This window comes from Pipistrellus hanaki, assembly GCF_964339955.1.
Source record: "Pipistrellus hanaki genome assembly, chromosome: 12".
In the NCBI taxonomy this organism is placed as follows: Eukaryota; Metazoa; Chordata; class Mammalia; order Chiroptera; family Vespertilionidae; genus Pipistrellus; species Pipistrellus hanaki.
In genome coordinates, this window is record NC_140514.1 from 33,804,906 (window position 1) to 33,817,887 (window position 12,982).

Here is a 12,982-nt window from a genome sequence, read left to right on the forward strand (position 1 = left end):
GCTCCGCCCCGAGCGTTGGGGCTCCCGCGCGAGGGCAGCGGTTTGCACCTGGAGCCCGGCCGCGGGGCTGCCGTCTGGGGCTGCCGGGGCCGCGGGCGCCGCCGCAGGCCTGCTTGGGGCGTCCGGAGCGTCCGAGGCGCGGTAGGTGGTGCCCGCCCGGCGCGGGTGTCGGGGGATTCGCGGGGCTGGAGGCGGCGGCCCCGGCAGTCCCCCCCCGCGCGGCCCGGCCCCCTGTGCCCTTCGGTGTCTCCGGGTCTGGGAGACCAGGCGGGCTGCTGGGCCTCCCGTTCCCCCCCAGTGGGAGGGCACGAAAGCTTTCTGGGCGCAGGGGCGCCTGGTGCCTTCGCCTCCATTTTGCGGACGGAACGGCGGGTGCGGGTCGCGGCCGGGGGTCGGGGCGCGGAGGCGGGAGACGGGACTGGGGAAGCCTGAGCGCGGCGGGCGGGGGATGGGGTAGGGGATGCGTGGCCACTCCAACTCGCAGCCGGGGCGCCGGTGGGCCTCTGCCTCCCGGGAGCTCCCTGCCCCTCAGGGCTTCGCCCCGGGAGGGTGCTGTTTACCCCGCGCCCACGCCGAGGTGCCCCAGGGTGTAAGGGACTCGGACCCGGGCGCCCCAGCTCAGGGCCGTTCCCGCGGGGAAGAGGAACGATGCTCCCCTGGGATGCAGCTGTTCGAGGGGAACACGCACGGTATCTCACCCATGCCTGGGAGGCCGCCCTTTCCAGCTGCCATCGCGGGAACTGCTGCAGGCAGCCCAGGGGCACGTTGTCCAAAGCCTGTTCCAGGTCCTTCATTTAGGATTAAGAGGTTGAGTTCGGTGGGTGTATTGTTTGTAACATAAAATGAGCGGAAACCTGCCAGAGCACATTGGACCAGTCACTGGGAGTTCACTGGGGAGTGGGGGGAGGTAGTGGGAAGATAGCTAGCCGTTGGTAAATACCCTAACAGTTTCAGGATATTGGGTGTGAAGAATGTTGTTAAAATGCTTGACAAAGTGTGTGATGTTAGAAATCGAGCCTAGCTGGTTTGGCTCAGTGCATAGAGCATCGGCCTGCGAGCAGAAGGGTCCCGGGTTCGATTCCAGTCACAAGGGCACATGCCTGGGTTGCTGGCTTGATCCCCAGTAGGGGGCATGCAGGAGGCAGCTGATCAATGATTCTTTCTCATCATTGATGTCTCTCTCTCTCTCTCCCCCTCCCTCCCTCCCTCCCTCTCCCTCTCCCTCTCCCTCTCCCTCTCCCTCTCCCTCTCCCTTCCTTTCTGAAACCAATAAAAATGTATTTAAAAAGAAAGAAACCAAGGATCTAGAGCTTGGTTAAAAGTAGAAGTCACAACTTCTCATCCCTGCTTCTTCCTCCACTTGGGTCCATCAATACTGGGTCACTCGGTACAGGACTCAGGCGCACCTCTTTGGGAATGCTTTTTAAAGCTTTCCCTACCAACTAATAATCACTCCCTCCTGTAGGCTACCTTCTGTTGCTGTTGTGTGGTTTCCCCAGCCCTTAGCACAATGCTTGGAACACAAGTCATTCTGGCTGAAGGGAGCCAAACACACACACACACACACACACACACACACACACACACACGTCAGCTGCATGGCCCAAAAGTTTACAAAACAAAAACTGTACTCACATTAGCTTGTTGGACCAATTATTCTTACAGGGCAGAGAGGCCTCGACCTCTGGCACTCAAGTCAAATCAGACTTTAGCTCTTCCATGTTACTAACTCTAGACAAGTGATTAAACTTCTCTGGGTCTCAGTTTCCTCATCTGTAAAATGGGAGCTACTCCATGGGTTCTGAGGACTAAGTAATTGACAGAAAGTGCTTAGCATAGCCCTTGGCACTCCAGAAATGTTCAGTAGCTGTTAGTGGTTGTTATAAAAAATAAACAGGTACTTGAACACAATGTTTTTTGACTCTTTAAAACCTGTCCTATGTGTTTCTTGATTTTAAAAAATCCCTTAAACTTTTTCAGATCCCACCCCAACCTCCCTCAGTAAAATCATACAGGCAAACTTCATTTTATTGTGTTGCACACATGTTGCATTTTATACAAATGGAAGGCAAGGCCCTTCAAGCAAAAATATAACTCATTTTATTGCCGTTGTCTGGAACTGAACCCACGATGTCTTAAGGTATGCCTCTATTCCATAGAAATTAGCTCTTTATGCTTTTAGTCTTGCGACCCACTAGAGATTGAAGTGCCAGATAACATTTTGGCAGGTGTTCTGATGGTAATGTGGCTTCTTACTCAAAATGAGCAGAGGCGTAAAAGTGGTCCTGGGGTAGCTGACAGAAAATCTTTAGGATGGTGTGTTAGTTCAGCCAGAAAGAGGCAGAGCCTGGGGTCTCTTCTCTCCTTATAACAAATCTGTTCTCAGGAAGAAACTGGTTCCTGTCTTGAAAGTTGTTCATAACGTGAAAAGTGGAAGAAATCTTCCTGTTGGTTCTAGACCTAGTGCCAGACCTAGCGTTGCAGATATAACCCCCAGGGGGGAGTGCCTCACTTCCAGGTTTTCCTGTGCCACTTGCTGCCGCAGGAAGCAGGCTAAGTTATACATTTCCTTCCAGCTGTAGGTTCCCTTTGCACACCAGTTTCTCTTAAATTATTTGGAGTTTCCAAAACAAAACCACTACTTGTGGAAAATTCCGATCTCTGATTCTGCTTTTACTGAAGCCACAGAGAATTTTAAATCCTTTCTATGGAATGCTGTTCTTTCTGGGGATTCCCATCCAGCTGTGATATTCTATAATTAGCTATTACAAACCTGCCACAAGATGCGAGCTTTTCCTAGTGTCCTATTGGAAAGGCATTAAGGACAGGGCCATTGGTTTTCTTGTGTGTGTCCGGCATAAGATAGGCACTCAGTGAATGTGCATAAACCATTAAAGTTCTGCTCCACAGTGCACAAATGGGCTTTCTAACCCGGTGGTTCTGAAACAGTTTGCTTACCAGTCATCTGGACATCGTGCTCAAGTACAGATTCTGATTCCAAGCGTATGGGGTGGGCCCTGAGAATCTGTATTTCCAACAAGCTCTACGGTGATGTAGATGCTGCTGATCCGTGGACCACACACACACTTTGAATAGAAAGATACTAATAAGAGCATCTGCATTGCTTTTTAGAAGCACTGATAACAGGTTTGTTCTCTGTAGTATTGGGATGAAGTCTTGGATTTAGGAGCTTTCCCCTGTCATTCTGTTTTTAACAGTTCCTCTTCTTTTGTTCCAAAAAGTGATTTGAGGCATTTCTCCTGGATATTTTTAAGTGTAAGGATTTTTAGTGAAAGTATTGAGACAGGGTAAAAGAAGAGAGAAGTCAAGGGTAAGATCAGTACAAAAAATGACTGCCTCTTTGTCCTATATATTTTGCTTTGGTGGGACTACAGATCTGGTCCTGAGTTTCTTAGCAGCAAAGCAAAGAGGAAATATTTTTTAAAAATCAGTTTTGCCATTAGCTATAAAATACCGGTAAAAACCAACTGGCTGCTCAGTGAAACAGCTGCTTCTCTTACTGAGACCAGAGAATCCCTGTCTCATGGGTTCTCTAATAGGACCCTTTGGTTTTGGTACTTGAGTAACATTCTTCATAGCCTCTCTTGAGAAGTTCACCAAGATTCTTACCAGTCTTCATTTGTGTAGCCCAGTGGGCTCACAGCAAAGTGTCAGTACAGCAAAAGCAGTGGCTTATGAAACCGGTCCAAGGCCAGCTTCCTGGGACAGTAGGAGCAATTTTTTTGTTGTTGTTGTTCCTGAGAAGCTGTTTTTCTGCCTTGCTCTTTGGTGGGAACAGAGGGTACAGTTGATTGACATGTTCAGTCCTCCTCATCCTCACACTTTGAGCTTCGTGGGATGGGAACAGTCTGCTGGCTGCTAAGGAGAGCTTGGGGTTGAGGGGAGGGGTGTCTGGGAGCTCAGTCCTAAGTTCCTTGTAGATGTGGCACTTGCATCTCCAAATGTCACCCAAGGACTTCTCACGACAACTGAGAAGATTGGCCTGTTGTGAGGCTGTGTGGTGGTCCCAGTCAATCAGCCAGCTGGTGAGTGGGTGGGTGAGAGAGAGAGAGAGAGAGAATGAATAGAGAGCGGCCTGGCAGCAGCCTTCCCACACATTGATCTAGAAGGACCCAATGGCTCCTCCTAGGGCCCAGAGGACTTTTCTTTTACCAAGCAGAAGGTGGGAAAGCAGCCCTGGGTGGGGGCGGGGGTGGCAGGAGCAGAGAAGGGGTTGCTGGTGCCCAGGGATCCTGAGGATGGCATCAGCCCATTGGAGTCATATCTCCCCCTCCGCAGGTTTAAGCCTGGTCTTCCTCTTCACTTTGCTGTATTTCCACTTGCAAAGGAGGGGCCCCAGCACTTATGGTGACCTGCCTTACAGGGAAAACGGAACCAGTGTGGAGGACTAAGGGGCTTCAGGCTTCTCCAGCCAGGGAGGGAGCAGGTGGAACGGCAGTTGCTCTTGGCCATTGGCCTCCCATTCTCAAACCTCTGGCCATTGTGTTGCTGGTGTCCACCCTGCTCTGAGGCAGGCCTGCGCCCTTGTGACTGCCCCCTTTGTTGGCCTCCCCCACATATGTCTTTACCCCCTTTCATGCTGCCTCCCACACATAGATGAGCTTCTGCCTTAAAGCTTTTTCCCCCCATTAATCTAGTTCCCAGAAGCCTTCCAGCAACCTACAGCACTGGGTTCTCCCCCTCCCCTCCCCTTTCCTTGTGGGCAGTTTCATGTTCTATGAGAAAGAGCAGTACTGAGAGCCTCTTTGTCTGGTTCTCTGGTCAGTCTGCCCCTTTGTGTGCATGGCATTTGCCACGTATACCTGTGCCTCCTGTGAAAACAACAAGGAGAGTTGGGTTTTGGCCCCTGAAGTGGTAGGGCTTGCTATGTCAAGAAACACCTTGCCCTTGCTGGTGCAGGTGGCTGTCTGCACGCTCAGGTACAAAGACGGCCCTTCCCAGAAAAAGTTGGTGTAAATCAGATTGTTTCAAAGGGAGCTCATAATTTAAAGAATCCTGGGAAAGACCTTTTCTGATCAGAGGAGGATTTCTCCCTAGCTTATCATGTGCATATTTGAGTGGTTTATTGAAGAGAGGAACTGCATCCTTCCACACACACACACGCCTCCGCCTTCCCCCCATGAACACACCCCCCGTTCACAGTTCTCCTTCCTCCATTTGGGATAGGAGCAATGGGAGGAAGCCCTGGCAGCTGGGACAGGGCTGCACAAGGGTGATGCACCAGACACTAGGAAGGGTCAGATGTCCAGGCTTATGAAGTTAGTGTTACCACATGCGTGATGTGTGAGCATATTTTTACTGTAGGGGAGGAGTAAGCCAAGCCAGCCTACATCACTCCTAATTATATCTGGTGGGTCATGCAGCCTCTGCAAGCCCTGGAAGCTAGTGGAGAATTTTAATAGCAAAGTGCAGGTGGTCCCCAGAATATCCTGAAGCTCGTGTGCCTTGTCTCTTGGTTTGGCGGATATGGTGTGTACAGACCCTTCTCAGATGGGAGGGTTGGATTCATTGTTCTTTGTCTGTGCTCTGAGGCCTCCAGTCGCTCAATGCAATCTGCTGGTGCTTCCATTAGGCCAACTGAGGCCTCTGCCCACCACGAGGCTGCTGGCCCCCGGAGCACTGTGAAATGAGTGAGCTAAGAGCAGGGAACCCCCACATAGAATGCCAGGTTGTTTAAAACTATTAATCAGGGACAGTGTTGGTCCAGCCCAGCAAGTCGTTTTTATCAGACTGAGCGTAGATCATTGGGTGCTTTGAAAAGGAGTAAGCTGTCTCTCATTGGAAGAGTCCAAGCAGATCCACACCTCCACTCTCAAACCCGGATGGTCAGAAAGGATGCTGTGTAAAATCTAGGATCTGTAAGTCAGGGCTGGACCTTCGTGCGGTATTACAGATGCCCACCTGGCAAGTGCAGACAGGGTCGAGCCCTAGAAATCCAAAACTGGGCATTTGCTAGGCCACAGTTTTCTTCAACATGATTGACATTTTTTAAATGGTCTGCCTTCAGCAGTCATTACTTCAAGGAGCTTTCCCTCATTATCTGTACCCAGGTGACTTTCTCCCTTCTCTGTATTCTATAGCATCTTATATACAACTAGAGGCCCAGTGCCTGAAATTCACGCAAGAGTAGGCCTTCCCCTGGCTGCCGACACCAGCTTCCCTCTGGCACCCGGGACCCGGGCTTCCCTTGCAGCCTGAAGCCCTGCCTTCATTCGGTCTAATTAGCATATTACCCTTTTATTATTATAGATTTTGAATGAACTCTCATGGGCTTCTTTTTATTCTTTTATATGTATCTGTGTTCCCATAATAAACTTGTGTAGCACAGGGAGCAAAGGATTTGTCAGACAGATAAGTGAGATTATGAAGGGACTGCTTATCCAGATGAGAAAATAACCACCTATATAATCTGTCTTTTCAGAAGTACCATTTCCATGAAAGTCTTCGAATTTCAGACCTCCTAACCTGGTTGCTAAAAGGCGTCTGGCGACACTGATAACCTAGTTCAGGTTCGTGTGTATACTTGAAAATTACCTAAAGGTATCTCCTGAAAAGCTTATAATTCTAAATCACAACCCCCCAGGGATAAATGGACACTTTCTATTTTGGGATCCAGACAAAACAGAAAACAAAACATCAAAACAAAGACAGAGGGCATTCGTTTGCACCCCTCTTTTGCCCAGCATCTTCTTAATCCAGCCCCGTCTCAAAACCACACGCTTTAGTGGAGGGGGGAAGTCAGGGTGTGAAAGGGAGATTAGCTGCCACCTGTCAGGGCCCAACACCAGCCAGTAAGGGAGTTTAGGGATGGAGCAAGAAGTAGAAGCTAGAGGACAGGGGTCAGGTTCAGCCATCACCCTGATTTTTCCTGCTCATGGACTCAGTCTGTCGCCGTCATTGTGAGAACAGTTTGCCTGTAAACCTCTTCATTGCAGTTTCTTAAGTAGCCACAAGGTGAGGATGTGGCTCCATGAAAATCTGTCCCAGCAGGACTTGGTCACTCATCTCTGTCCCTCTACCAGTCTCTTCCCTCTTCCATTCTGTGTGCCTCTGCTTGGTGACTTGTTCCCTCATTGGTTCGAAAAGAGCTTAGTTCTAGAGTCACACAGCTCTAGAGTGGAATCTCTCTGAGCCTTGGTTTCCCGACTGTGAAATGAGAATAAGAGGACCTGCCTCCCATGGCCAACTGGCACTCGCACATGCTGCTGGTGGGAGTGTAAATCGATGCCATCCCATAGAGGGCACTTGGCGCAGCATATGCCAAAGTACGAATGCAAGTACCGTTGGCCTCAGCAGTTCTGCTTCTGGCTGTTTATGCTGTGGGGGTGCTAGCATGCGTGCCAGTGATGTGTGTTTGTGGTCATTCACCTCAGCAGTTTGTAACAGCAAAAGATTGGAAATAACCCAATGTCCACTGGTAAGAGACCGGTGAAATGAACTAGTGTGCAGTCTTACAGTGGACTACAGTACTGGGCAGTGATACGAAGAACGAGGAAGCTCTGTGTAAGGCTAAGGAATGATCTCTTAAGAGACTTTGTTTGATAGGAAAGAAAAGCATGCTTTATACATTTTGCTGTTTCTAAGTAAAAAAACAAAACGGGAGAATGATGAAATAGATTTTTGTGTTTGTCTGCATATGCATCAGATGAGAGATACACAAAATTAATGAGACTGTTTGCCTTTTGTGTGTGTGAGTGTGTGTGTGTGTGTGTGTGTGTAATATTATCTAATAGTAAATATTTTGCTTGATTTGTATGAAAAATAGGTTGCTTTTTCTCCTTCTCTTGGACTTTGTTCCTTGTAACCTGTTAGGCTGATTCTGGGTCGCACACGGCCCCTTGATAGTGGTGGCATTAGCTGGCACTGCCAGGCATTGTCGTGGTGCCCTGCATGCACTGGCTCGTTTTAGGGAGGAACAGGGACAAGAGCGGAGGGTACATTTTATTTTTCAGCCATATATTGAAATTGTCCAAAAAAAATAGTTTTCCTGATTAGTGTATGCCACATGTGGTGGTTGTGAGAAGCAGGAGTACATGCGACGTGTGTGGTCTTCCCTAGGGAGGCCCCTGAAGCGGCTCGGAGCCCCAAGTGCCCAGGCAGGCAGGCAGGACCCTCCTGGATGGATGGTCTCGGGATAGCTGTCCTCACATAGTTGTGTTTCCTGTGTGAGCTGAGCAGGGTAAGCCCACATACATGGCTTCCTCCACTTTCTCAGACTTCCCACCTCCTTGCTATCACTCACCTGGTCTCTGAGGAAACAAGGCTATTTGTGTCCAAGTTTTAGCTTTGGGGTTGGCCCACTGTACTTCAGGCAGCTGCTGAAATCCTGGGTGCTCGAGGATCCCTTGTTCCCCTTCGAAGTCCTCCCATAGTTGTGCTCCCAGCAGCAGTCCTTGCCTACACGCTTAGTCTCAGGGGGTCTCCTTCTGCTCCCAAAGCTCTTATAGCAACAGACCTGTTTTCAGATCCACCTCCTACGTGTTCCTTCTTCCCTCCTTGCCTGCTGCCTTGTGTGTGTCTCTTTTCTCAACCTGGGGCATGATTTCTGTGCTTTGAGAGGGTCCTGCCTTCTCTGCAGGGCAGAGTGGCACTGAGGGAGCACCCTGGGTTCAGCCGAGGCCTGGGTGTGCCCTGACTTGCTCTGCAGAGCAGAGCAGAGCAGAGCGGTCAGCGCCAAGCCAGAGCCACCTGCTGACATTTCAACAACAGACCCACAGCTGGGCTGGCACAGGCCAGGCCTCTTGCCCAGTGGGGCTGGGCTGAAGGGACAGGGACGAAAAGGTGACTTTAGTGAGGGCTAAGCCTTGACTCTGATTTGGACCTGCAGTGGCCCTCCTGGAACCTACTGCTGGAGCTGGCACAGGCCACATAAAAGTAGAGGACAAATGTTGTGTTCCTGCCTTCTTCGGAAGGGTTTGGGATCAAGAAACGCTGAACCTGGGCTTCTGTTCTTCTCTAAGGAAGTAGCCATCATTTATTTGTTTGTTTTCCTTTGGCCAAAAATAAAAAAGGTTTTCTTATTCATTAAAAAGCAAGGTTGTCTGGACACAGATGTAGAAATTTACCTTTTTGTCTCCCTTTCCCACTTTATAGGCAGCCGAAGCTTCAGGGAATCCAGACCTAGAGACGCATCAATGGCTCTGGGAGAAGAAAAGGCAGGGGTGGAGGCATCCCTGGACTCAAAGGCCCCGTCCTGTGGGCGCTGGAGCTGCAGAGAGCAGGAGAGGGACACCCCAGGGCCTGTGAGTGGGGAGCAGCCACCACGACTGGAAGCTGAGGGAGGGCCTGCCTCCCCTGTGTGGGAGACAGAGGGCCCCCCTGCCCCTGTCTGCTGCCCCTCTGGAGCCTGCCAGGCACAGGCCAGCAACACCAGCAGGGAGCCAGTAGCTGGTGCATCTCAGCCTGCTCTCAGTGGCCTGCCTCCTCCTGCCGATGTGGGGACAGGAGAGCTGCATTCTGTGGGAAGCCAGGTAGCTACTAAGGTCAGTGGCACTGTACATTTGCCTAATGCTATCTTTTGGGAGTGTATTCCAGCATTTTGTCACCATTTTACATGCTTCCCCAGTCCCTGTACAAGATGGAGCATTGGGGGAGTCTAGCTGTAAAATGGTGATTTCTGTTCTACAGGTTCATCTGGAGAATTGGGCCTTGGCACCAGCAGGGGGCTCTGTCCACAGCATCTCCTGTTCCTTAAGAGACTAATGACCCAGAGGGGAGGGCCAGGAGTGCTCTCAATAGGGGAGCCCTGTCCTGTTTCTGACTTGGTGATCTAAGGCCTCAGGGGGGCCCTGAGAAGACATGAGGAAGGAGGGCCCAGAGCTGTGGTCTCCTGAGGGCTCTATGTCCTTGGAACCCAGGGAACCTCACAAAGCTGCCCTGTGATGGCAGCACTGTTGCTGGGCAAGGAACTTTGTTTTGCGCCTCCGAGTGCAGGGCAGTCTTGCCTAGTAGGAATCACATGGAGCAAGGAGCCCCGCCTGCCTCTGTTACCTCAGGCAAATCACCGCATCTTTCAGGCCCTCAGTATAATTGGAAGGTGACCTGTGTGGCCTGTCCCTCCCAGCTCTGACATCCTATTATGCTCCGCTTGCCAAGCCCTTTCATGGGAATGACTTTGATCTCTTTGGTGTCATTATGGCCTTGGCTGTTGCATGCTGCCCCTATGGAGCCTCACTCTGCTAGGAGCCTCTGAGCGTGACTGTGGGAGAAAACAGAAGCTGGGCCCACCTGCCTGGGAGCCAGGGCGGTGGGAGGCTCAGGGAACCTGTGAGTCAGAGATTCAGGGAGGCAAGACATAAGCCAACTGGGCTGTTTCATGATGTGAGTCTGTTGCTTATTGTGTGTTGAGCTCTGACCCAGTGCTTTTCATACATGAGCTCATATAGCCCTCATGTCCTGAGAAAGTGGTGCTATTACTATCCCCACTTTACAGGTGTGGGAAGCAAGGCTCAAAGTTATACATCTGGGAGGTGGCAGTTAGGTCTGTCTCTTCCAAAGCTCATGGCTGTAACTATGCTGCCTGCCTCCCTCAGGGCAAGTTCTTCATCAAGCAGATAAAAAATTCAGAGTAAAGAGGCTGAGACGAATGATCATTTTGCCAGTGTTCATTACCACTGGCATCTGAGCTGAACTGCGTGGGTTTGGATGTGTCTCCTCTGTCAGTGACAGAATGACTGAGGCTTTATCTATCCTTTTCTAAAAGGCTAGTCAGTGTGTTCCAGCTTCTGCATGGAACAGTGTCTGTGGAGGAAGAACTTTTTTTTTTTCTTTTTTAAAAATATATTTTATTTTTTACAGAGAGGAAGGGAGAGGGTGAGAGAGATAGAAACATTGATGAGAGAGAAACATCAATCAGCTGCCTCCGGCACACCTCTCACTGGGCATGTGCACACAACCAAGGAACATGCCCTTGACCAGAATCGAACCTGGGACCCTTGAGTCCGAAGGTCGACGCTCTATCCCTGAGCCAAACCGGTTAGGGCGAGGAAGAACTCTTGAAAGGACCGAGGGTGGGATCAGTTTGGGGAAGTCTCATGCTGCCACTAGCAGCACTCTATCTGATTCTTGCATTGGGTAGCAGACTCATGTCAGGACCTCTCCTCAATGTCGTCTGGGCTCTCCAAAGAAAAATCCCGGTTTATCATCTAAGAAAGAAATGTAGCCCAGCTCGCATGGCTCAGTGGTTGAGCATCAGCCTAGGAACCTGGAGTCTTAGGTTCAGTTCCTGGTCAGGGAACATGCCTGGGTTGCGGGCTCGATCTCCAGTAGGGATGTGCAGGAGGCAGCCAATCAGTGATGTTCTTCTCTCATCCATCTTTCTATATCTCTACCCCTCTCTCAGTAAAATATATACATATATTTTAGAAAATAAATAAAACTATGATGCATCTATGTTTAAAAAAAAAAAACAAGCGTAGCTTACTTATCACCTTTCCTTCCCTCTTCTCATTGCAGATGGAGGACACCAGGCTTTCTGCCTTAGAAGAGCTACCTCAGACTACAACTGCTCCCAGAGCCACAGCCCTTTGCTCAGGACATGATGCTGATACCGAAGATGACCCATCCCCCGTGGAGTCACCGCGGGTGCTGGCCCTCAGCCGACAGCCTCACATCTCAGGTTTCCCTTTCTCGTCAAAGTGGAGGTCCATGGTGAGCCCAGGTGCCACTGCTCCGTTTTCCAGCCGCAGTGTCTCTGCCTCACCCCCTGACAGCAGTTCCCAAGGACACCAAGAGAAGGCAGAGCCTCAAAGTTGCTCTCTTGCCAAGGTCTCGCCCTCCCTGGAGCTGGTTGGCTCCCAGTCGGCCCCCTCCATGGTGGGACCAGGGCCTCAGCTCCAGTGGTCTCCACAGCCTGTGTCCTCTGGGGGTGATGCCCCCGGGCTGCGCAGGAGGCATCTATCCTTCCAAGCCGAGTACTGGGCCTGCGTGCTGCCAGATTCCCTGCCGCCTTCCCCCGACCGCCGCTCCCCCCTGTGGAACCCGAACAAAGAGTATGAAGAGCTGCTGGACTATACCTACCCACTTAGGCCCAGGCCTCGGCTCCCGAGGCATCTTGACAGCCACATGCTGGCTGACCCTGTCCTGCAGGATTCAGGTGTAGACCTGGATAGTTTTTCTGTCTCCCCAGCAAGCACTCTGAAGTCACCCACTAATGTCTCCCACAGTTGCCCACCAGCGGATGCCAGTGCCCTGCCATCCTCTGGGCCCAGAGAGCCAAGCTTTAAACGGTCGCACTCTGGAGTACCCCAGGAGCAGGGCAGCCGGCTCACATCTACTCCCAGGGCTGCAGGCAGCAAGGACACTGTTTGGGAAAGGAGAGAGCCAGCCCTGAGGGGTGTGAAGGACTGGCGGACCGTGGGCAAGCACCTCGATGTGGGCTCTCCCCAACTGAGGACATGGGACAGAGGATGGCCTTCATCCGGGCCAGAGAGAGAGAAGGGGGCTGGCCAAGGTGAGCAGCGCCCTGCCTGCATGGAGCCTGGATGGAAGCCAGAAGAGGACTTGGAGAGTGACGACGAGTATCTTGCCCTGCCCGCTCGGCTGACACAGGTTTCTAGCTTGGTTTCGTATCTGGGTTCTGTTCCTACTTTGGTGACCCTGCCCGCTGGAGCTGCCGAAGGGCAGAGCTCCCTGGATGTGTCGAACAGTGACGGGCCCACTTCCTTCCCATCGGATTCCAGCCAAAGCCAGCTTCCCTCTGTCCCCAGAGGGCCCGGGGGGCTTGAGGAGCAGAACCACTGTTTGCTCCGCTCCTTTCTCCATGCAGGAGACTCCGCAGGGGACGGCAGTCTGGTGAGCAGCCAGGCACTGGGGGTCTCCTGTGGGCCTCTGAGAACACGCTCCTCTTTCCCAGTCATTTTGGACCAGCAGACATTCTCGGACCCAGACCGTAAAGGGCAGTCTCCCACGAGAGGACGAGAGCAGGGAAAAGAATCACTCATGCACTGTGTGAAGGTAAACG

The 12,982-nt window shown here is 51.4% G+C and overlaps 1 protein-coding gene across 5 annotated transcripts in view; it reads left to right on the plus strand.

The window, feature by feature from the left end:
- Positions 1-12,982, plus strand: part of CEP68 (centrosomal protein 68) — a 25,797-nt gene continuing 12,815 nt past the window's right edge. For 3 of the 5 annotated variants that reach the window (XM_084901077.1, XM_084901078.1, XM_084901075.1), the window contains exons 1-3: positions 1-141; positions 9,115-9,503; positions 11,476-12,975. In XM_084901077.1, coding sequence (XP_084757203.1) covers positions 9,156-9,503; positions 11,476-12,975 — 1,848 coding nt within the window. In that variant the 5' untranslated portion in view covers positions 1-141; positions 9,115-9,155. Of the gene's footprint in view, positions 142-6,442; positions 6,531-9,114; positions 9,504-11,475; positions 12,976-12,982 lie in introns of those variants that run through there. The other 2 variants (XM_084901079.1, XM_084901076.1) reach the window with 2 other exon arrangements.